The following is a 26,598-nucleotide window of genomic DNA, read 5'->3' as shown; positions in this document are numbered from 1 at the left end:
CATCTTTTATGACAAAACAGCCCCCGAAAGTTGCAACAAACAGCTCAAATTCTTGACATCTAACCCCCAAAACTTGGCACACCCATATTTTGACACGTGTGATCATGTTTCGTTGTGTGCAGTTGTAGAACCTAAAAACATAATAGAAATTAATGCTTGATGTGTATGGCTGTAAGGATTAAACTCTCGCATCTCCCCCTTTTATTGTGCTGCGATTGGATAGGTTTTGGTTAGGCTTGAAGGCACCTTAGGGACGATCAGTGGGAGAGATAAGTGTAGTGAAGTGAGCCCTTCAATGGGTTTAAGTCAATTGGCCTTGTGGTCTTTGAGTTAGGTTGGGAGCCTTTGTTGACTTGGAGTTAGGTGGGTTCCTTTGTTGACTTAAAGGGTCAAAACTAGCATTCGCTTTGGAAATTGGATTGCGTACTGAGTTACTCAGTACGCTCTTATCGTACTGAGTAAACTCAGTTGGGCCCACCGCGAATGCATGTGGTTTATCCACGCCATCCATTCGTTTTTCCAGATCATTTTATCAGTTCAACCCAAAATTGATGCATATACAAAGCTCAAGTGGGCCATACCTCTGGAAAAAGTGGAAGTATTGATTTCAACCGTTGAAAATTTTCTAAGGCCCCCAGTGATGTTTATTTGTCATCCAACCAGTTCATAAGATCAGAAAGACATGGATGAAGGGAAAACACAAATATCAGCTTGATCTAAAACCTCTGTCATCCCCAAGAATTTTTCAACGGTAGATGTTCAATTCACACAGTTTCCGGTGGTGTGATCCATTTGATGTTTGGATATTCTCCAATTTTGGCATAAAGCCCTAAAATTATGTGTTAAAAGAGATGGACGGAGTGGATACAATGCATGAATGACACTGGGGCCCACAGAGTTTACTCAGTACGCTTACCGTACTGAGTTACGCAGTACGCAATCCGCTTCCTTCGCTTTGAGCCCGGCCCGCCCGTCAGGGCATGATGGCCAGAGGAATTTGGATGGGGTAAACATTTTATGGCACATGTTTTGTGAGAAATTCACACTGTTCACATGTTTTGCCGAATCATTTTATGGCATGAGACCAAATATGAGGTAGATCCAAAGCTTAAGTGGACCACATGATCGAAAACAGGGGAGATCATACACCCATGGTTGAAACATTCATAGGGCAGCAAAAGCTTTCAATCAGGCTAATATTTGTATTCTTTCAGGTCATCCCCCTAGTAGGGTCCTTATGAGCATTTGAGTCACTTTATGAACAATTTGAATTGCAAATAAACATCATGATAGAGCCCATAAAGGTTTGAATGGTAGGCAACTCCTTTCCACTGTTTCTAGTCGTGTGACCCACTTGAGATTTCATTTGTTTAATTTTTTGTCTCACGTCTTAACATGATCTTCCAAAATGGATGGATGAAGTGGATTTTCCACAAACATCATGGTGGGCCCAACCTAACTTCCAGTGGCAGAAACTTCCTACAAAAGGTTTTTGCTCGACGTGGATTGGGTAGTAGAACCTAGATAATGATGGATGGTCCTATGGGATCTACTATGATGTATGTGTTTTATCCACATCATTCATCCATTTTGAAATATCATTTTAAGGCATGAGCCCAAAAAATGAGGTATATCAAAGGCTCAAGTGAACCACACCATGGGAAGCAGTGAAATTGAAAATCTACAATTAAAAACTTCTTGGGGGCATAGAATTTTTGTATGCAACTCATTTTTTGGCCGATGATGTTAAATTAAAGTTTAAATCCAATGGACAGAATAGATTCAACACATATCCCACGATGGGCCCCACAACCCTTAACACATGACCACTCGACACTTAACACATGACTACCGAGACCCAAGCTCCTAATATATGACAACCTCTACCCTCAAAAAATGATGTGTTCATTATCCTCTACATGACAGCTACAATTATCTCTCTCCACCTCAGTCCCTTCTGACAATCACTTCTCTCCACGACAATAACTATAGCCATCCATCTCTATCCACAATCGAAAGTGGCTTTCATCTCTAAAAAAAAAAAAATGTTAAAATTAAAAAACCCATTCAAAGTATCTTTCACCTATCGGTAGCTTCCATCATTAAGAAATGTGATCGTTTGAGAAAAAACAACACTCGTTTTTAGGGCCCTATAGTTGTTGGTAGTGTCCATATGTCGGAGAAGTTGATAGCGGTGACCCTACGTAAAAAAATGCACTTGGAGGGGGATGGTGGTGGGCCCCATAGATATTTGAAAAAGAAGAAAAAGAATCCCAAGAAAACAACAAATGAAGAATAAAATCCGTACAGGCACTAGGTTCCGAAATAGAGGCATTTTCATCCATTAATTCTTTTTTTTTTAATCATTAAATGGCCTCTAAGGTTTTTTTTTCTTTTTTAACTCTTGCTCTTTGGGGCCTTTGGCATTATCGTGATGCTACTTTTGCTCAAAATCCCATGATAGAACCATTTGTATTGATCCATGTCAACATATATTTCACTAACCATTGAATGACCGGTTGGGATCTTCAAATAAAAATTATATTTGTACGTGGGCGATCAAGGGTGAGAACCATACGATGTATAAAATCAATGATCAGATCAAAGTACGATCAATATGGGTTGTTCATTTGCCTAGTTATTGTGGATAGCACGTGCAAATTTTGCTCCCGTGAGCGACAACTAATATACTAATCAATATGATCGCATGCTATACAATTTATATTTGAGATTGTAGTTGATCAGGTGATAGTGGGCCACACTTGCTCATTTTTTTAGGATCTTCTTAAATAAATAAACAGCACATCACACATGATTTCCAACTTGTAAGTCAACCAACACATGCATTATAATTAATTTCTGGGAATCACAATTTCCTGCTAGGAGGTTACCGAACCAAAAAATTACAATAACCAGGAATTGCAATACCTGGTAATTGAAAATATTCGAGGCACCCAAACGACCCCTTAAGGACTCCACTGAAGATGGCACGACCCAGCAAATGCCAAATTTTCATAGCATCTTAAACCATACTTCCAAGAAAATAGGCAATAAAATGGAAGGTGAATAACAAATGTTCTTGACTAATACACAGCACACAACCGTTCAGTGTCGCAATGCCATGATTTTTTAAGTGGTCCACAGTAATAATTTTATTGAGGGAAGCTATAAATATCCAAAAAACTGCATTGTTTTAGTGATCGGCCCGGTACCAAACTCGGCACTGTCATAGACCTAAGAGCAGATGACGCCATTAATGACTTGCAGAAAGATCGAACCGAGATCGTACCATCCATTTGTTGGCTTTACAAAGCCTTAGAACCGTACACACCACAAAGTATAAAATAAAAACCTTTTTTATTTAATTATTTTTTTTACTCGCTTTTCACTTGCTGCACTGTTGCTGCACACACTTGCTGTGATCGGATACATAGCGTCCCTTTTATAGGCTTTTGCACCTACTGTGAAATACCTAATATGCCCTCGTTAACTACATTTAAATAGGTTCTAACGTATGGAATTCCACCAGCCACAACACCTGGAAATTGTGGAAATAGCCCTAACGTGTGGCTGTTTCAAACACATGAAAATTGCAAAGATTGCTGGAATATCTCAACCGTCCATTTGGTTTGGACATTACAACACTCCCCTTCAAACCAAAACAGGCTTCATTCCAAGCATCGATCTTAGTCGTCTGAATGTATCAGTTGGTAATGCCTTGGTGAATGTCCACGACTTGTTTAGTGGTGTGACAGTACTCCAATTTCACCACTTGCTACTTCACTTGATCTCTTAAGAAGTGATACCTAGTATCATTGTGCTTGCTCCTTCCATGCTGCACTGGATTTTTGGCAAGTTCGATTGCCGACTTATTATTCACATATATAATGGTGGATTCCTCTTGTAGATGTTTCAGCTCTTTTAGCAGGTTTCTCAACCATATTGCTTCACAGACTGTGGACGATGCTGCCACGTACTCTGCTTCACATGTGGACAAAGCAACCACATTTTACTTCTTTGAGTTCCATGTGAAGGCAGTTGACCCGAGATAGAATACATATCCAGTGGTGTTTTTCCTTTCATCTTAGTCACCTCCCCAATCACTATCGAAGTATCTGTATAGAATTGCCTCATCATCGTATGGATAACAGAGCCCGAATTCCATAGTTCCTTTGACATACTTGACGATTTTTTTTGCAGCTAGCCAGTGTGATTCTTTTGGCTCTTCCATATACCTGCTTAAAAGTCCAATACTGCAAACGATATCTAGCCTTATGATTGTGAGATACCTTAAGCTTCCAATCAAACTCTTGAATAGAGTCGAGTCCACGCTTCTTCCTTCTCCTTCTTTTGTCAGCTTCAAGCCCGTTGCTACAAGCGTGTTCACGGCATTACAATCTACAATCTTGAACTTTTTAAGCAACTCATTGGCATACTTTTTCTGTGATATATAAATGCCGCCGACTTGTTGTTTTACTTCGATGCCCAAGAAGAAGGACATCAATCCACCATCAGTCATCTTGAATTCATTGAACATAGCATGCTTGAATTCTTCAAACATCGCCTGACTGTTTCCTGTGAATAGCAAATCATCAACATATAGGCATGCTATGTGGATGTCGCCATGAGCATTTTTCTTGATGTAGACTGCATGTTCATATGGATATTAGGCGAAGCTGTTCTCTTGAAGATAGCTGTCGATGCGTGCATTTCAGGCACGAGGAGTCTACTTCAACCCATAAAGGGCTTTCTTCAGTCGATACACTTTGTGTTCCTCCCCTTGAACAACAAAACCTTCAGGCTGGTCAACATAGACCTCTTCTTCCAAAATTCCATTAAGGAATGCAGATTTCACATCTAGTTGGTAGATCATCCAACTATGATGGGCTGCAGGGGAGATAATCATCCTTATAGTGTCAAGGCGAGCAATAGGAGCGAAGACTTCTTCATAGTCCACCCCGTACTTCTGTTTGTAGCCCTTTGCTACGAGCCTTGCCTTGTAGCGATCTATTTCACCATCAGCATTTTGCTTGATCTTGTACACCCATTTGACGCCAATAATTTTTTGGCCTTGAGGAAGTAAAGTCAGATCCCATTTATTGTTCTTCTCAATGGCCTGGATCTCCTCTTCCATAGTCGTCCTCCAGCATTCTTCTTCTACAGCCTCCTGAAATGTAAGAGGCTCGTGGTTCGCATATAAGTGGAACAAATTTACTTCCTCAGTTTCAGCGTATATATCGTTGAGGCTCCTCGTTTTGATAGAAGCCAAGGGTGAAGGAGAACTGGATGATGATGTACTGGCTGAATTTTGATTTGATGGAATACTTTCAAAGGAGATGGAACGTATCGCTAGACTTCTGCGTGCAGACGGTTCGGCGAAAGAGGGTGTTGCAGGTGTCTGCTCTAAGTTCTCATGCTTCTCTTCTTCATGCTCTTCAACCGTGACTTGATTTTATTTGGCTAAATCTTCCTCGTTCCATTTCCAGGCTTCCTCCTCATAGAATACTACATCTCTACTCACCACCACTTTATTTGTTAGTGGGTTGTAGAGTTTGTATGCCTTTGACTCTTCACTGTAGCCGATGAAGATGCATTTCTCGCCACGATCATCAAGCTTCCTTCTCGCTTCTGAAACTTCAGCTTAAGTGACATACCGAAAGATCTTTAGGTGCGCCACGCTCGGTTTGTAGCCACTCCATGCCTCCTGTGGTGTCATGCTTCTTACGCTCTTGGTTGGACACCGATTGAGCAAGTAGGCAGTACATGCAACTGCCTCTACCCAAAAGCTCTTTGGCAGACCTTTCTCTTTCAGTATGATTCTTGTCATGTCGAGGATGGTGCGGTTCTTTCATTCCGCAATGCCATTCTACTGTGGCGTGTAGGCTGCAGTGTGTTGCTGCTTAATACCTTGTTCCCTGCAATAATCTCGAAATGCATTTGAGGTGTATTCTCTACCTCTGTCAAATCTGAGTACTTTAATTTTGTGACCACTTTCAACTTCAACACGAGATGATCTCGTGGGACCAGTTATAGTTTGAAGGTTCCGATCGTGTGATCAAGGTGTTACCACTGCTATGTCAAGAAAAAGGCGTTGTTGATCTGTGGTGTGAAGAAGTGATGGTTTCCTCGATCCAGCCACAGATTCCAAAGTTATCCAAGGATAACTATGAAAACTGGTGTATCCAGATGAAAGCACTATTCGGGTCGCAAGATATATGGGAGATTGTTACCGATGGGTATGTAGAACCCATAACGGAAGAAGAAACTCTCTACACCACTGATCAAAGGGCGGTCCTCAAAGATAAAGAAAGAAGGACAAGAAGGCGCTGTTTCTTGTCTATCAAGGGTTGGATGAGTCCACCTTTGAACAGATCGCTGAAGCGACAACATGCAAGCAAGCATGGGAGATTCTTAGCCTAATCTTTAAAGGAGTTGATCATGTGAAAAAGGTTCGTCTCCAAACTTTTAGAGCCGCATTCGAGACCTCACACATGTAGGAAGGTGAGACCATTTTTGATTTTTTTTCAAGGTTACATGTTATTGCTAACAACTTGAAAAGAAATAGTGAAAAGATCGAAGATGTACGGGTTGTTGAAAAAGTATTTCGATCCCTCACAACCAAATTTGAGCATGTGGTTGTTGCCATAGAAAAATCAAAGGACTTGGAAAATCTGTCCATTGAAGAATTGATGGTCTCGTTGCAAGTACATGAACAACGAATGCAAAAGAACGTGGATTCAATGCTTGAACATGCCTTGGAGTCTAAGTTGACTCTAAATGAACAAAAGAATGGTTATATACAACGAGGGGGCTGTGGCATTAGCAATCGTGCAAGAGGCAGAAGGCGTGGATATTATCCAAGCCAATCACAAAATCAACAAAAGACTATCAATTTCCATGGAAGAGGAAATGATAGAGGTCGTTCCATGCATGGTCGTGGAAATACAAAAAATATTCAATGTTACAATTGCAACAAGTTCGGCCATTATGCTTCAGACTGTTGGAACAAACCAGTAGATCAAGATAAGCATTCTAATTATGCAGAAGCATCAAATCATGAAAAAAAAAAGACTCCACACTTCTTCTTACACGAGAAGAAGCATGTGATCAACATGACATGTGGTATCTCGACTCTAGTGCGAGTAACCACATGTGTGGAAAGAAGGAGCTGTTCGTGGAACTGGTAGAAGATGCTGGTGGCAATGTGAGTCTAGGAGACTCATCAAAAGTTCCTGTGAAAGATAAAGGAAAAGTTAAAATCTATCAGAAGAATGGTGTACCGAATTTTATCTCCAATGTGTATTACGTACCAAACATGAAAAGTAACATCCTCAGTATCGGCCAACTCCTTGAGAAGGGGCATGTCATACACATGAAAAACCATTCTCTCTATAAGAGATGCACACGGGAGACTTGTGGCTCAAGTCCATATGGCAAAGAATCGCATGTTTCCGCTCAATATTAACACAAAGGCTGAAAAGTCCCTCTATGGACCCACAAAGAATGATTCATAGAGATGGCATCTTTGTTTTGGGCATCTCCATTTCAGTGGCCTTAAACTCTTATCCTCATCAAGTATGGTGCATGACTTGCCAGCTATCGAAGCTCCAAAACATGTGTGTGAGGCTTGCACACTCAGCAAGCAACAAAGGAACTCCTTTCCAAGTGGAGTGTCCAGAAGAGCAAAGGAACCACTTCAATTGGTTCACACTGATATTTACGGACCACTTGAAACACCCTCTTTTGAAGATAATAAATAATTTATTACCTTCATTGATGATTTCAGCAGAAGACTTTGGATGTATTGCATCAAAGAAAAATCTTCTACTTTTACTATTTTTAAAATTTTCAAAGCCCTGATACCAATTTGTTGGCTTTACAAAGCCTTAGAACCGTACACACCACAAAGCTATAAAAATAAAAACCTTTTTAATTTAATTATTTTTTTTTACTTGCTTTTCACTTGATGCACTGTTGCTGCACACACTTGCTGTGATCGGATACATAGTGTGCCTTTCATTGGCTTTTGCACCTACTGTGAAATGCCTAATATGCCCTCATTAACTACATTTAATTAGGTTCTAACGTATGGAATTCCACAAGCCACAACACGTGGAAATTGTGGAAATAGCCATAACGTGTGGCTGTTTCAAACATGTGAAAATTGCAGAGATTGCTGGAATATCTCAACCGTCCATTTGGTTTGGACGTTATAACACCATTGACACTTCCTAAATTTTTTGGTCTTGAACAAACAATCAAAGGAACATAAACTTGACCTAATAGCGCCAACAATTGCACCATCAAGGCGACTCTTCCTTGCGCAAATTCCTTCTGAAATAAGCCTAAAGACCAAACTACTTTCCCAAGAGTACAGTAGTTCTGCACTAACTCGCCATTTTTGTAAGATATTCTCCAGAGAAGTTTCCACAACATTTTTCTCAAAACCAAAATCTTATTTTCCTTCTTCCACTCTGAATCTGATGAACTTCAGTGATAGGCTTTCTACTGACGGTATCATTCTCCACATTGTAGATCACTTCCTACAATTCACCCCACTGATTTCTGATGTAGAGTGGGTCGCAGACATTTTCATGGCAAAGATGGACCAGAGAAGGCCCGATTGGAGGCAGAAATGATCCGGACCAACAGAACCTTAAAACAGTTGTATCTCGCAAGCCAGGACGAGTTTTTCAACATATCATAATGATTTTGGGGCAGGAGAAGCTACTTTAGCCAACCAAATCCCGCTATGCCGGGTTGCCCCCACTGGATTTGCGAGATTCCATCAGACCAACCGTCAAAAGTCTCTTTTATTTTCGTTTTTACTATAAATAGTAAGTTTTAGTTAGGGTATAACTTTTGATCCTTTGAGTTGTAGGAGTCATGCCCAACATGAAAAGGGCTTAGAAAAGTTAGGAGAACAATGTGGTTAGGCTAAATTGAACACTTATTATTTTTGGCCAAAAACCATGCAGTCTAGTAGGAATGGAGACGGTCTATAAATGGTATGTTTATTATTTATAGTAAGTCACGTTTTTAGGTAGTGTTGAGTCTAAAACTCTGTACTAGGTTTGAGCTCATTATTTAAAGGATTGTAATTTTGTTTTTTTTAATCATCAATCAATTATTTAGAATTTATTATAAATTATTTCTATTTTTATCCATGAGAATTTATTATAAATTATTTCTATTTTTATCCCTCGTGGATTCGAGGAAGCTCTATGAGGAGTCCAGAGAGCTCTGTGGATTCAGAGTAGTTAAAGACAGTAATCAACCTCATCATGTCCCTCCCTGCATCAATTTCCCACTCCAAATGGCAGCTACCATATTTGGAAGGAATTAAGAATGTTCTTCCAAAGCAAAGTTAGCTTGTCACCAATTCATTAGCCTTGTGCTTCTGGCTCCCACAAAACCATCGCTTCTTCACTTTGCATACAGTATGCCACATACTGAAATTTATGAACATCCTCTTGATCATTTCATGAAAATATCTTCTGGGGATTTATCTGATAACTTTCGAAGGGCATTTGAATAGGGACCAAGTTGCAGGGAGATGTCCAACCATAATCATTTTCAACAGTCAAACATAGATGTGTAGATGGTCTGGTTTATGTGATCAGTGAGATCTTTTAGGTTATATTGACCAGAGTATCCATACTGCAGACCCCATTTGTGGCTGGGTCTTAACAAATGCATCGGCCAGAATAGTTCAGTTTTTGGTGAAGGTTAAAGGATCGACAAGGTTAGATTTACCCACATGTTCGGCTTAACATTTTTTATTTTTATTTTTAAAAAAAAATTACAATTTGCAACACAACTGATGAGTGGACTTTCTAGATTTTGTGAGATGAGAGATTGCAAAATGAATGAGTGGCATGTATATGTAGAAGGAGACATTGGATTGTGGAAAATGAATTATGAAATACATATTTGCAGCACCTCTATGGACAATTTTAGTAGAGTTGCATATTTTTGTTTCAGATAAATCCCATGTTGGAGTGCAACTGATTAATGGAGAGATTGTTTTTTTTACCATCCAATTTTTAGCATTTGATCTCGCGCAGACAATGTACATGTTCAAAAATATTTCTTCAATCTCCTCATTTTTCAGATTTTTGGTTTTCCCATATGGATCTGAAAATTAAGTAACAAGGCACAAATAAACTAGGTCCAGCTTGGTAGCCAACTAAAAATGAGTTGATCTCATTTTAGTAAGCAGTAATTATAAATTAAAGGTCTTGACATTAAGGGTTCCTTTGGATGCCTACATGTTTTCTAAGTGGGAAGTGACTTACAGGTAAATCACTACAGGTGGTGTTTAGGGGAGGAAATTTACTTGTAAGTCACTTAAAATTTTATGAAAGAAATTCACTTGTAAGTCGCTGAAAAAAAAAGTCGCAACCATCAAGTCATTTACAGGCAAAACTGCCAAGAAACTTCATGGGTCAGGCAACAAGTACCACCATTATAGCACCTGCAATCAACTCTCTCTCTCTCTCCAATCTTTTGGGCGGTAGGCTATGAAGTGTTTTTTTTCTCTTTGCATTTGATCCAGCCGCATTAGTGATGTCTGATTAGGTGAGGCCATGATAGTGGGGCCCACCTTAATGTATGTTTGTATATCCATGCCGTCCATCAGTTTTTCCAGCTCATTTTAGGGCATGAGCCCAAAAATGAAGCAAATCCAGAACTTAGGTGGGCCACACCGTAGGAAACAATGGTGGCTGAACATCGACCATTAAAAACTTCCTAGGTTCCAATAATGTTTCTTTGCCATCCAACCTATTGATAAGAGGGGCGGCTTTGGTGGATCCACCAGGATGAGTGCCTTACATCCCCTTGTCCATCTATTTTGACAGCTCAATTTAGGGCATGATCTCAAAAATAAAGCAAATTAATTCAAATCTCAAGTGGGCCGTGCCATAGGAAACAGTGGTGATGGACCATTACAAACTTCTTGTGGACCACAAAAGTTCTTGATCAAGCTGATAGTTGTGTGGTCCCTTCATCTAAGTCTTCGTGACCTCATCAACCGTTGGATATATGGCAAATAAAGATTCCGATAAGATGGGTATTCAATCACCACTATTTCTTGTTGTGTGGTCCACCTAAGATTTGGATCTGCTTTCCTTTTCCCTTTTTGGGATCATGCCCTAAAATGAGTTGTAAAAACATATGAATGGTGTAGATGTAATTAGGGTTGTACATGAGCCAAGCTAGCTCGAAAAGCATGCTCGTTTTGGTTCGATCTAGGTCGACTTGACTCGACTCGAACGACGACTCAACGTAAGCCAAACTTCATATGACCCAGCTCATTTTGAAAACAAGCCAAGTTTGAACATAGTAGAGCTTGACTTGACTCGACTCGAACCCAGCTCGGCCCGAAGCTTGAGATCGGCTCGACTCAAATATATATTATATTATATTATATTTTATATATATATATATATATATATATATATATATATATATATATATATATATATTATATTTTAAAAAAAATTAAAAATAAAACTGAAATCATACCCTACCCGTCCGTCCCTTTCTTACCATTTCCCTTACTTAACTCCTCTCTCTCTCTCTCTCTCTCTCTCTCTCACACACACACACACAGCACCAACAACAAGGTACCCTCTATGACTCTATCTAATATTATATATATAATTGAATATTTGATTTGGGGGTTGGGTCAGTTGGGTCGAGTTGCTGTGTTGAGTCAGGTGCGGGTTGGGAGCTGGGTTGGGTTAGGTTGTGAGCAGACTCAACTCGACTCGAGGTAAGCTTGCCTCGAATCGATCGATCCATTAGCTCGCCTCAAGCTCGACTCGAAAGGTTTGGCAAACAAGCCAAGCTCCAATCGTAAGCTCGAGGCCGAGTTCGAGCTCTAGCTTGAACTCGAGGTGAGCACGAACGAGCCAAGCCAAGCATAATCCATCTCGACTCGACTTAGCTCGATGTACAGACTTAGATGTAAGGAACATACATCATGGTGGCCCCATAGTTAGAATCCATCAAAGCCATACCCATTGATAAGGTCACATAAGACCTAGATGAAGGAAAAAATATATATCATCTTGTTCCAAAACTTGTATGGCCCATAAGAATTTTTATCAATGGGTGTTCAGTACCTATTTCTTCCTGTGGTGTGGCCCACCTCAGATTTGGATCTTCTTCACTTTTGAGTTCATGCCCTAAAATTAGTCGGCAAAACTTAAGGACGGTGTGGATATACAAAGCATACATGAAGGCGGGCTCCATGGCCACAGCCTCACCAAATCCTAAAAGATGGTTCATGCGCACTCTCTTTCTCAATCCATATGCATGGTGTGATGTGGCTAGTATAATCTTTTGATGGTTGGTGCAGACCGATAGTTGGACCTTTCTATAATTAGCGTATGTTGTCAATTATATGTACATATATGATATAAATGATTGGTTAAGAGAAATTAATCATAGGTCCAAATTCTTCCTAGATACATTGACCACCTTCGATTATCCTGAATTTTAACGTACCGCATCTACACATTTTTGAGTTTTAGTTTACTTCCTATGCTTATATTAAACTACTATTTCACATTAGAGGTATTTTGAATGCGTAGGTTCACTTTTATGACCAACTTGATTATTATTTTATTCTAAAACTTGTTTCAAATATTCATCTAAATGAAACTTACCAAAATAGTATATTATGTGTCAAGCTTTATTATGCAATTATAAGATATTGAAATAATTCCCAACTTCAAACTCTGCTTAGTGTTAATGAGAACTTAGCTATAATCGACTTACAACTAAACCAAATACAAACAAAAAAAAAAAACCAACAACAACTGTACTTATAACATGCTGGAATAATTCCCTACTTCAAACTATATTGAACACACGTACTTATCTGTGATTGACTTACAACTTATCTAAATTTTAAAAAAACAAAAAAATCCGACATACCAATGAGTCACAACTTAAAAACTTACATGCATCCAAACGACTTCTAATACATAATGAATTCATGTTAACAAGTGATCATGTATTAAATATCAGGATCTCTAACACATGATCACTGTTAACTAAAAATTTTATAGGGGTTGAGTAAACAAGCTGATACAAGAAGGAAGAAAGACTGACTGAAAAGAAAAGGCCTCTACCTAACCATCGTATTCATTCATCTGTTTCCCATAAGCCTCGAGGGCCCCGCCGTCAACCTACAAGTCCTCCACTCCTGAAAGACTTCAGCCCCCATCTCTTCGTAGAACCTGATAGCATTCACGTTCCAGTCTAACACTGACCAATCCACCCTTCCAAGCCCCATTTTCACGGCCTGAGACGCCACCGCTGACAGCAACATCCTCCCAAACCCTTTCCTTCTATAACACTCCCGAACGAATATATCCTCCACGTAAAATCCGGGCTTTGCAAGGACCGTCGAATAATTCGGAAAGAAGAGGAGGAATCCTGCAACGACCCAGTCACCTCCGCCACGGGAGGAAGCGAAGGTCGCCGAGTCTGGGTCGTGGATCGGTGGGCTTATATCGATACGGTGGATGATGTCGGGGAAGGTTGGAGAAGAAGCAGAGAATTGTTGGGAAGGGGAGTTTAGGGAGAGCTCGAGGATGAGGACGGTGAAGGAGTGGAAGGGACGGGAGTCGGAGCTGAAGAGAGTGGATGAGAGAGAGGATTCGGTGGCGGAGTAGAGGCGGGTCAGACGCTCGAATACGGCCATCTGGTAGATGAGACGGTGGATTTGAGGAACGTCTTCCTTGTCTGCTAGACGGATTCTGACGTACGTTGGGTTTCCGGCGGTGGTGGGGGTGGCCATGGTGTGGGAGTCGTGGTTTTGGAGATCTTCGGAGAGGGAGTGCTGGGGATTGTTTGTTTATATAGAGGTGGGGCATTTTGGAGTGCATGGAGAAATGCAACGGATACTGTGGAGAGTAGACAGGAATAGTTTACAACACGGATGTGGATTGCCCGGAGCTGTATGGGGCCCACAGAGATTTCCATGATAAATCCACTCCGTTCATCTGTTTTTAAAGACCACAATAGGATAGGATGCTAAAAAACAGCCATATAAAAAATTCAGATGGGGTACAACAATGAAATAGTGGGAACATAAATATCTACCGTTAAAACCTTTTTTGAGATGACCGTGATGTTTATATGCGATCCAAACTGTTCATAAGTTTATTAAAACTTAGGTAAGTGTAGGAATAAATATTATTCTGATGCAAAACTTCTATCACCCCAATCCTTTCAATTTCCTCTATTTAGTGTGGTATGGCCCACATGAATTATTAATATGCCTGAATTTTAGAATCCTCCCCTACTCTAATCTTTTAAAACAGATGGACGGAGTGGATTTTCAACAGACATCTCTGTGGACCCCACAGCCGCGCACACCAATATCTCCCTGCCCGGGGTCACGGGCAATCCGTTTCCCACATCACAGCGTATAAAACATTTTGGCAGTACGTGTAAGGGGGCGCTATTGCGTACTGAGCAAGCTCTGTTGGGCCCACTGTGATGTATGTGTTTTATCCATGACGTCCATCCATTTTATCATATCATTTTAGGGTATGACTCCAAAATTGAAATATATCCGAAGCTCAAATGGTCCACACCACAGGAAACAGTGAGGATAATAATATCTACCGTTGAAACCTTCCTAGAGCCCAAAGTGATGTTTATTTTCCATCCAAACCGTTGATTAGGTCACAATAACATGGATGAAGGGAAAAAACAAATACAAGCTTCATCCAAAACTTCTTGGCCCCCAAGAAGATTTCAACAGTAGGCATTGAATTTCCACCGTTTCCTGTAGTGTGGTCCACTTTAGCATTGGATATGCTTCCATATTAGGCTCATGCCTAAAATGAGCTGAAAAATCAGATGGAGAGTATGGATTAAAAATAATAATAATAATAAACAAATACATCACAGTGGGCCAACGGAGGTTATCCAACACTTACGTTCATACGCATCATTGGCCAATCAACCTGATTTTTTTAAAAAAATATATAGTCCGTTCATCCCGGTGCGTCACAGCTGACGAAAATACACACTATGGTGGCGGGCGCACAAAAGGCCATGGTTGAATCGTATACCTATTGTGTGGCCCACCTAATGAATGGTCGGGTCGGCGTAGAGTCATTCATCCAGACTTTTCCGTTGACTTCAACTGTTGGACGAAAGTTCTAGTACTTCTGCTTATAAGCTGTGCTGGAGCAATGCATTGGGACTCCATTTGTGGGAATTAGAGAAAATAGGACAATATATATTCACATCAAAGTCTGGTCTGCTGCATTTGGGTGCTGCATATTTCCTTTAATTTCTCAACCCCTCATCATTTTCAGTCACTATGGATCGTCAATCCAGTGGGCCATGGTCAATCGCCTGCAATAGAAAAATCACACAAATTAGGGTACCTGCCTAAGTTGACAACCCTGCTAGTCTTTTTAAACTTGAAGAAAAGGAGGAAATCGGATCGAGTCCTGCCCCTGCCTGAATGAAATCGAACCGGGCAGGGGCTCGGTGGGGCCTACCATGATATATGATCCAGGCTATCAGTGGAGACATGTAGGAGCAGTTTCTTTGAGTTTTTATTTTCAGCGGTGATTATAAATAATAATAATAATAATAATAATAATAAGTATTTTGTAGTGGTCAATTAAATATATGGATTTTATATTCTTCCAGTATTGTTAATGTTGTGATTGGAAACTATCCAAAAAAAAATTAGTTGGGACCAGATTCAGCGTTCAGGAGGTTAGAGATCCCATTCACCAAGTTCGAGGCGTCATAAATTTTTTATAGGGTAAAAGCCCAAAAATGAAGCAGATTCAAGGCTCAAGTGGACCACAAGAAAGGAAGTAGTGGTGGTAATGACGCCCTTTGAAACCTTTCTGAGGCCACTGTTTTTTTTAAATTTTTTTAATCCAAATCATTCATAAGGCCAGATAGACCTAGTTATAGGTGTTTAATCCCCACAGTGTAGTCCACTTGAACCTTGGATTTGTTTCATTTTTGGGCTTGTACCTAAAACGATATGGCAAAATTGACGTACACGCCGCTGAGAGCCCTTATGTTGATATTAGACAGGCGGGGGAGTACCCAATCCAGGTCTGGGCTGGTTTGGGTAGCCAAGGATTCCGTAGGTCTATTTATTAATTGGCCTGAAAAACGAGGATTAATTTGACCTGCTACTCTGCTAAATTATGCCACAAGTTCAGGTCCACACAGGGATAAGTAGGCCTTTCATGGACTCGTGCACTACCACAATAAATAAAAGTCGTCAAACCCAACCTCACCTCTGGCTCATTTATCAATTGAGACCATCCTACCCATCACTCTTCTTGATTTCGCTGCACCGATTATTGTTTTACTGCCGTCACTCTGATGACCACAGGAAAAGTTTGTCGGTGTCATCCAAGGATATGTATTTTGAAAGTTTGTCAATGCACTGAGTATTAGACACTGAGGCTATGCATCACATTTGTAACTATCAAATCATGTTTGCCTCCTACCCATCTATAGGAGATGAAGAAGTGTTTATGGACAATGCTCGAATATCCTAATTAGTCAGAAAAGGAAAACTAATTTTAAAGTTGACTTCTGCAAAGACCCTTGCATTGAATAATGTTCTATCTGTACCTGACATTTAAAATAAAATAAAATAAAATAAAATTTTTTAATTAAAAAAAAATCCAATTTCTAACTCCATCCTGAATAAAGTATATGTCAAATTATTGATTTTCGCTTCAGAGAATGTTGTACCGTCTAAGAATAGGACATTTGTTAGGAACGATTACTGTTGTGATGGATTATTTGTACTGAATGTATCTTCTATTGATATTAATAAGATGAATTTCAGTTCTGTTTACTTGATTGAATCACTTGATTTATAGCACAATAAATTAAGACATGTAAATGTAGATGTTCTAAAAAGAATGAAGAAACTACATCTTATACATAATTTTTCAACTCAAGAACCAAACCAATGTGAATTGTGTGTGAAATCTAAATTTTATAAGAAACCATTCAAATCAGTTTTTAGAGAATCTGAAATTATCAAACTAATTCATAGCGACTTAGATGATTTTAAGAATCACATGTGTAAAAATGAAAAAAGATACTACATAACTTACATAGACGACTTTTCAAGGTATACTAAGGTATACCTACTAAGAAATAAAGATGAAGCCTTGAAGTTCTTTATCAAGTATAAAAACGAAGTTAAAAATAAGTTAAATAAGAAAATTAAGAGACTTAGAGCGGATAGGAGAGGTGAATATGAATCTTTACATTTTAAGAAATTCTATGGAAAGAACGATATTAACATGAAACCATTGCCCCCTATACACCTGAACAAAATAGTATAGTAGGACGAAAAAATAAAATTTTGAAAGAAATAATGAATGCAATGTTGAACAGTTTTCTTTACCCTTAAATATGTGGGGAGAAGCAATTTTTTCTGCTTGTCACTTCTTGGATAAAATACCTTATAAAATTATAGGTAAGGCATCATATGAACTATGGAAGAAATATTCTACTAGTTATAAATATCTTAAAATGTAGGGATACTTAGAAAAAGTAAAGTTGTCGGTAACTAAGAAAAGTAAATTATATCAAAAAATAATAGACTGCATGTTTATAGGATGCGCAGCAAAGAATGCAGCCTACAGATTTCTAGTTTTGAAAACTAGGGATAACATCCTATATCCTAACACTATCATTGAGGTAAGAGATATAGAATTCTTTTAAAATATTTTTTCAATAAAAGATATATCTAAAGAAATTGAAAATAATGATGCTTCAGATATTACCTGAAGTAGTAAGACTGTAGAAAAAAAAAATGTAGATCAATAGAACCAATGAGGAGCATAAGGGTTAGAAAATTAATAGACTAACCTAGGAGATGGATTCTATACTTTTCTCATTAAGGATGATCCCTTAACATATACAGAAGCTATTAATTCATCAGATGCATCGTTTCGGAAAGAAGCTATAAATGATGAGTTGAAATCTATTTTGTCTAATGGAACTTGGGAATAAGTAGACCTACCACCAAGGAATAAGCCAATAGAGTTTAAATGGATTCTTAGGAAAAAAAAAAAACTAAAACCTGATGGTACCATTGACAAGTTTAAAATTAGATTAATGACTAAGGATTTCAGACAAAATGAAGGGAAAGACTACTTTGATACATATTCTCATGTTGCTAAGATCTCTTCTATTATAATCCTTATAGCCAAAGCTTTTATATATAAACTTCTTGTACATCAAATGGATGTCAAGACAACTTTCTTAAATGGGGATTTAGAAAAATAAATATATAGGGATTAATCTGAGGGTTACAAAATTAAAGGACAAGAAAACATAGTACCTTAATCAAATCCCTATATGGTTTAAAACAAGCTCCTAAACAGTGGCATGAGAAATTTAATAATGCTCTAAAGTATAATGGATATAGAATAAATGATGCAAATAGATGCATATATAGTGAATTCATGGATAATGAACAAATTATTTATTAGTATGTAGATGACATGCTCATTTTTAGAACCAAACTTAAATTGATTAACTCTACTAAGAAATTATTGTCGTCACATTTTGATATGAAAGATGTAGGCGAGGCCAATGTGATTCTTGAAATAAAAGTAATTAGAAAAATAATTTGTGAGATCATAGAAGAATTTGACAGATCCTCTAACTAAAGGACTTAGTAAAACAACTAGTCTTAGATACATTGAAGGAAATCAGGTTGAGTCCAATATCATGAGCTACCAGTGTTGGTAACCTAACCTATACAATTGGAGATCTCATAAAATAGGTTTCAAATGGGTAAATAATAAGAGATTAAGAGACGTTTAGAACTGCGATAAGTAGAGGTGTACACGAGTCGAGCCGAGCCGAGCTTTGCCCAACTCATGCTCAACTCAGACAGCTTGAGTCTCAGCTCGTGCTCGGCTCGGCTCAACCTTCGAGCTTGGAACAACAGCTCGTGCTCGGCTCGACTAGCAGCTCAGTCCAGTTCGAGTTGAGTTCGAGTTCGAGTTCGAGTTTTCGAGCTGAGTTCGAGCTCGTAACACAAGTTAGAAAAGACTCGATCTTCAAAAATCCAAATGAATTTTAAAAAAAAACTAAAGAACTGTTAACTGCTTAGTCACCATACTCTACCTCCAGATCTGCAAAAGAAAATGAATAGAGAGGGATAAATTACCGAATGCTAGCATCACCAACCATCCCATTTGCCATCCCAGCCGACAACCTAGCAAGCCCCGACGAGAGGTGTGCATACCCATCGAAAAGAAATTACAAGAGAAGAAGAGGGCAACAACGGCGCCGAGGAAGCCAATGAAGAGAGCAATTTCGTCGCCACTGAAAGTAGAAGACATCTTCTCGCTTTTTCTGTTGCAAATCTAGGGTTTTGCTCTCTCTTCTTGGTGTTTTTGGAGAAGAAGAGATTTCTGGATCCGAAGTATTATATGATTGAGGAAATTTCTTAACGAACACTGGACACTAGGGAGAGAGAGAGAGAGAGAGAGAGTCAAACGCTGGACGGATTTGGGGATTTAGGGATTTTTAAAAAAGAATAAAGCACCCCCGAGTATTTATATATATATATATATATATATATATATATATATATAATATTATATTATATTATATTATATTATATTATTAATATACCTGGTTTTCAATCCGAGCCGATCCAAGTCGAACCGAGTTAGGTTTGAGCCAATACCGAGTCGAGTCGAGCTCGGGCAAGCTAACTCGGCTCGAAACTTTTCCGAGCTCAAAAAATTAGCTCGACTCGGCTCGAACTCAGTTTCGAACCGAGTCGAGTCGAGCTTTTTTGAGTCGAGTCAAGCGATCTATCGAGCTAAATCTGCTCGTGTACAACCCTAGCGATAAGAAAGCTACTTCTATGGTATAGGCAATGCAAGCAGTAATTAGTAAGGTTGAGTCTTAAACTCTTAATGAATCCATATGTTATATATTTGTTGGTGGTGTATTCAGTTGTTGCGTACACTTGATGGAATTCACCTATACTAATATAGAGATGAGGTCGCTTCCTGTGAGAACTTGGACAAATTCTCTAGAATACCAATGAAATTCAGGTAAAGGCGCATAGCCAAAAAGTATCAAACCATAGAATCATCTGTATCGGAATAATTGTGCTTTTAACATATGTAATTGTTTTACACTAATAGGAGTCTAGTTCAAGATTGTCTGTCACCTAAATCTTGTGAACCTACCTTGTCTATTCTAAATATCTATTCAAGTCTATTAGACATTGATATAATACACAATTATTCATGTCTAATACAAAAGTCGTTATTTTGAAACATGTAGGGTATTATTGTATTTGGTGTTTCAAAATAAATAAATAATAATAATTTTTATTGGATTGAAAATTTCCTCCAAAAATTTTTTAAATCAACAAAGCCATTTTAGCTTGTAGTTGTGTGGGTTTTGTCCCACATCGGATAGACAAGGAGAAAAACTTGGGTTTATAAAAAGAGAATTTTGCATGGGGCTTATGCCCCTTTCAGGAGTCATATGAATTTAGTTGTTGAGGGGCTATGCAACAGCCCCGACTTATGCCATGAACAACACACGCGCATGCACATTGGGCTGAGATGGGCCGTGGCTATGGGCGCAGTGTAGTGTGGCGTGGTGTGGTGCGTGCGCGCGCATGAGTATACTTGTCAGAGACAAAACGTTTTTTATTGCTTTTGATTCACCAGGGTGCTTCTATACCCATTCATGGCATCCATTAAAGTCCATAAAAGGGACTTCTCCTATTCCAATTTTCATAAGCATTCAAATTTTTCAATTCAAATTTCTGAAAATACAGACCATTTTCTCTCTGGTTCATTTTGGTCGGTCTTCGGGTTAGACATACAGTAACGGTTCAGGTCTTCATACATCGAGTGCATGGGTGTGACAGGACAACATTCGAAGGTATACTGGAGATTGATTGTCTGGTGTTCCCGTTGCACTACAGACAACATCCAAAGGAAGACAAATCAACTTCAAGCTAAGTGACGTTTGTCACGCCTTGAATTCCAATAAGTTCTACTATTCTTTTTTGCTCAATTTTTTTTTTTTTAATTTTTCTTTTAAAATTTTTTAATATGATCTTTCATAATTACAGATTTATAAATCTGAAATTCCAATAGAGCCCTATCCCACACCCTCTATTTAGAAAGAATGAAATGGGCCCAAACTGGCCCATGAGGCCAAAAAATCCCATTAATGTACTAATTTGTGCACTTTGTTTGTCAATCACGTGTGTCAATGAGTTAGCTAAGCCCTTGGAAGCTTAAGACCGAAGACACATGAAGACTGGAGCATCACGAAAGTAAAGAACATGTAAATGAGGCGCCTTGGTGACCCTAACATTGACCCAAAACAACTATCAACCTCTAAATGATCTTAACCTATATAGGTAAATCTTGTTTAATCATCCATAGCCTTAGAAACCATAACTGGAACATGATAATTAAGGCGAAAAGACGTGTAGGCTGTTGTGAAATAAACTGTCCAAACAACAACCAATGAGCGATCGTCGATAGATCGATCCTCAATCACATTCGATCGATCTACCTCAAGCGATCAAACACGGCCCAAATCGTCCAACAAAAAATTCATTATAAGCTAGAATTATAGTGATCTATCAATCGAATGGGAGTTTGATCAATCGACAGCTCGTATTCGATTGAACTGGTAAATTTCTGCACATTGTTTTACCATTGGAACTTGATTCATTTAAAAGGGTGTAACGCCCTGAATTTCGAGGGTTGAGTAATACCCAACTCCTAAATTTTTGGGTGGCACTTATGCTTTACAAATCTAACTAATTTAGACTTCGTTTAATTAGTGTATGAGCATTTGAAGAATTAAATGGATCATGCAGCGTAAACTAAAATCAACCTAATTAAATTAGAGTATAACTAACAAAAGGATGTGTATACATGTAGTGTACGGGACCCTGTCCCAGCAAAATACATATAGTCCGAAAGATGTACAAAATGTCTCTGCCCAACGGCCTCATCGCTGGCCCTAGGGCAACTATAGTGGCCCGCCCAGGAGTTGGAAATACGAGAGCTCCTCCTCCGAGTCTATGGACGCCTCATCCAGTGCTTCGGACTCTGTAGTACTTACATCTAAGATAAGGTCTAGTTGGTGTTTTAAAACACCATCCCAAAGTGGTAGTGAGTGATCAACTCAATGATTTCATTAACATCAAGTTACACAAGCAATCACATTCACATGCACTATTAATGAAAAGCAATTTAAGCATACAGTCCTTAAACACTTATGTTAATACACGTGTGTGCTCTTATGATATGATGCATGCCCTCGCCATCCAACAATCCCTCAAAGCGACTCCATCTACTCGTTTGTATATGACTAACACTCCCTCATCATGCGACATCAACTGTCAAATATTTAGTTATGTTCATTCATTCAGAAAGATTGGAAAAACTGAGGCACTCCCATGAAATCAAGGCCCTAATCTGATCGCGAGGCCTAGGGCAGCCGTAGCGGCCTCGTGCCTACGATCCTTGATCCGTCTAGATTTGTCACTCTCAATTGCACTCATAAACTGGATTGTTCGCAGTCACTACAGGGAGGCTCGTCACCCCAGCGTAGGCCGACAGCTCGAGCATAGTGTCTCATACCACCATGTCCGACTCTCAAAACTTGTGGATTGTGTCACTAACGGTTGTAAGTAGGCATTCAAGGGGTGTGGGGTGTCCCAGGTTCAAACAAGCGTGATCATACATGGTGAACACAAATGGTTAACCAACTAGTGGACTAATTCGGCTAACTTATGTGAACTACGGTGAAACCAGCACTAGGTGCAAGCATTCCGTGTAGTCCAACTACTATCGGTGGTCCGTCTTCGGCCTGAATCGATCAGATTGGCCCAGAGCAACCGACCCAATAGGGCTGCCCTTGTGAATTTTTTCATTTACTAACCCAAATACCAATAGGCTAAAATTCTATAAAATGCCACAAACAATTCGATTTAGGAATAGGCAACCAAACTCATTAGTATCTCAGGATATTCTAGCTGATATGGGTAAACAAATAGGCATGCAAGTGCATTATTCAATCATCACGCAATTTACAACAACCAGATAATTACGCACATGTATCAAGGGAAAAATGTGGAGCATGTGGGCATGAAAATTTTAGTGAAAATAATCTATTCTAGCATGCAATCAATGATCAATTATTTTAAGCAAAATTCACAATTCATGGAGGATATTACACTTAAGAATTTCTCATTATTTAGCATGCAATTCTAAATTTCACTACACAATCATTAATTGCAGCATAGGTTCAATAATTGACAACTTAAAGGTAACGGTCCGCACCTAGGGGTGATCCGACGATTCTTTAGCACCGCTCCTATGATACCGACCGAGCAATTGGTGGATTGACACCCTACATCGAATATGTTAGCTCGTAAGGGCGCATGCGACAATCCGTAAGGCTCAAATTCTAAAGGAGACACTCTCTATCATCGTCGAGCCATTTTATATGGTAGGGGTGGTTGCGGGCTCCGACATAGGCAGCGACAAGAGGAAAATTTTCCAAATCAGCTCCTCAAGGAGTTCTCTCTCTCACTTCTCCCCACTACCTCTCTCCCTTGCAATTGAAATTTCGTATGAGAGTGAGGGAATGTGTATTTGGGCTCTAAATAGTCCAGTTTTTGTGTCTAAATGACCCTAGGGGTCCTTTTTCCAACATACATGCCCCTAGTGGGCTGGATTTTGGTCCATAGGGCCCGCTGACTCATATGCACCATGGGGTAGGTGCCCCATCATAGGATGAGCAATCGGTCCAAATTTGGCGAAGATCAGATGCCTTGATTAACCATGGAGACCCTACTTGCGATCAACGGCTATCGACACTCGATCAAGGCCATGGTTATACGAATATGAGTAGGGAAATATCCTTGACTCATGGCTCGAGTTTAGTCACAATCCGACAGTCGGAAAGTATCAACTTCACAAACGAGTGGCGAGGCCAACTTCACTTAGTTTCGGATTCAGGTCTAGGAGAATTGCCATTTTCAAGCACTTCCTTCCCAGCACAAGTTGTGCAGTTTGGGGCACCATTTGGGTTTGCCGTTGGCAATGGATCCCAAGCCTAGTGAGGCCGACGATTTCCTATAGTTTCAAAGTTAGTAGAATTTTGATGGGCAACCCATGTTCATTTTAGTTTGTCGGAGCGGATTTTAGGAGGGTCAGCTCTCGCGGTCCTTACCGAGTCCTAGTCATGCCTAGGGCTACTTGTGACTGCGACATTATCCTCTTATAATTTTTAGAATGTGATCGCTCTACGTTATTCGCTCTCGCTTCCCGAAGCTACGCGCATGTGCTCCATAAGGACTGCCTAATATGGTCATGAGGCGGCTCGCTGGTGGACGCTATAAGGTCCAGTGTCATTTTGGCCCGGATGTTACAAAGTGGCATATGAGCCTTAAGCAAAATGATGATTTTTTAGTGAGTTTAAAGTCCTAATGTATTCCAATACTTCCCAACACTTTTAGGCTCTCACCCAAAGGGATTCAAGTCATCTTGCATGTTTTTAATCACTTTAATGCGCATTCCAAGCTCCTTATGAAGATGATCTTAAATTCTTGCATTCTTTTGAGAATAGACACCAATCTAATAGGAAAATCTGTCTTTTAAATCTCTTAAATGCCTATTTAGGTGAATTTTCATTTGAAAATCAACTAAGCCTTTAGTTGTAAGAGATTTAAACAAACCACTCTCATTTCCTTGTTAACCTCATTGGAGCACCAATTACAATGTAGTCGATTCAAGAAAGCAGAATAAGAACAATTTCAACGATTGAGGAATTACAAGGGGAACTGATTAGAGCACGAGAGAGCATCGATTAAGCAACCCGAGCGCAACACATTAACGGGCTCAATCTGACAAGTGAGTTGTCAATTAGTGAGTACATAATCTCTTTCCTTATGTAGGATTGATGTAAGAGTTTGTGACCCAAACTTGAATAGGTTCTTGTGTATGGCCGAATTCACCGAACATGGGTGCGTACATGTTAGTCTTCGTGGGAGCCTCTCGTGGAAGTAAACGCATGTTATTGGACTAGGACCGAGGTTGTTGGTTTAACTGATAAAAACCAACTAAAGTCTCTTGCAGGAGCCTCCGACAGGAGTGTATGCTGTGTAAGTGCTTGTATAAGTCACTGACACGAGTGTGTACGTGGTAAGTCCTTGTGTAGACTACTAATACTGGTAAGTACGTGGTAAGTCATTGTATAGGGCTGTAAAGGTTGGAGGTGAACCTAATTTAAAACCTCTGATAATGAATATCGGTACACTCAAGGAAAGTGTGTTCGCCAAGAGTTGAGTAGAGAAACTGAACCATTATACATGTGTGTTTTAGATTAGTTAAATTAATTAAATACTTGAATTGAATTGTGTGTTAGGTACCTAACTTGTAAATCGCATACAAGTTTACTATCTCTTATAAACTTGTTGCATAATTGACATATCTTTTGTAATGTATGTGATTGGACCCACTATTGGCTTAGAAGCTTTGTGTTACTTGTCTTAATTAGTTTAATTGGATAATTATGTTTTGACTTAGCATAATTTTTATATGTCATATTCACCTTCCCTCCAAGACATAATCACTTATTCATTAGTTCCGTCAAACTTCCGCACATAGCTCTAGTAGATTATTCTATACAATTTCAAATCCACTCTAACAGTCATGAACATGGTTCTATGCAGATGAATATTCCTTGATATCTTAATATTTTTCCACGTTGGCCGTGAGAAACATGGTCTTACTTTCTAAGTGGTCCATTAGTTTTGGATGCGGTGAGAACACTGGGAAGAGAAATATGAAACTAATTTTCACCATTTTTCCTTTATTCTTTGCAGTTCTCTCCCTCCACTGAATCCCATATGAAATATACCAAGCCTACCCTTTTGATTAGTGAAAACTTGTGCACTGCAACTGTCGGTAGCCCCACATTCAATGGATGGTATTTCAAATTCCTAAAACAATAGCTCCACTTTTAAGGATGGGAACTTTCAACTTAATTTCATCCCATGTCACACGAACTTGCTCCTCACTTTCCCTCCTCCTATTTTATTCTGCATATAAAAAGCATAGATGGTTAGTCAAATCACAACATCTAAGTAATAGGGACCAGGATCAATGAATCATTATTTTTCGTCAAAAAGCAATTCCAATCCCTATCAGGAAAAACTTTAATACTCCAGCCAAATGCCATAGATGATACACAGGCACTTAAAAAATAATTAGAAAATTGTATTCATGTCACATGAGTAAGTCAATTTAAATCGTCCATGTTATGGTTCTTAGTTTTTGATGTGTCATAAATAAATAAAAAAATTACGATTATTTAATCTAATTGTTAGATTTGTAAACTTTTGTTGAATGGTTAAAAATGAAAAATATTTCTCTCATTTCAACAAATAAGTGTCCTCATCTAACCCATCCAACAAAAGCACACCAATATTATTATTAGCCAAACAAAATGTAATATAAGGTAGGCCCGTCCATGAATGATATG

General features: G+C 39.1%; 1 protein-coding gene across 1 annotated transcript; it reads right to left on the bottom strand.

Moving 5' to 3' along the window:
- Positions 1-13,162: 13,162 nt before the first annotated feature.
- LOC131225014 (GCN5-related N-acetyltransferase 8-like) lies at positions 13,163-13,816 on the bottom strand. The gene has a single exon (XM_058220442.1). The coding sequence runs from the start codon at positions 13,814-13,816 to the stop codon at positions 13,163-13,165; it is 654 nt and encodes a 217-aa protein (XP_058076425.1).
- Between the last annotated feature and the right edge of the window lie 12,782 nt (positions 13,817-26,598).

Source organism: Magnolia sinica, chromosome 14, assembly GCF_029962835.1.
Source record: "Magnolia sinica isolate HGM2019 chromosome 14, MsV1, whole genome shotgun sequence".
In the NCBI taxonomy this organism is placed as follows: Eukaryota; Viridiplantae; Streptophyta; class Magnoliopsida; order Magnoliales; family Magnoliaceae; genus Magnolia; species Magnolia sinica.
Note: the sequence above shows the minus strand (reverse complement) of the source record. Positions and strands in the feature narration are given on the sequence as shown.

Bases quoted from the DNA above. Each gene is read 5' to 3' on its own strand.
- LOC131225014 (XM_058220442.1), bottom strand. From the start codon at position 13,816: ATGGCCACCCCCACCACCGCCGGAAACCCAACGTACGTCAGAATCCGT.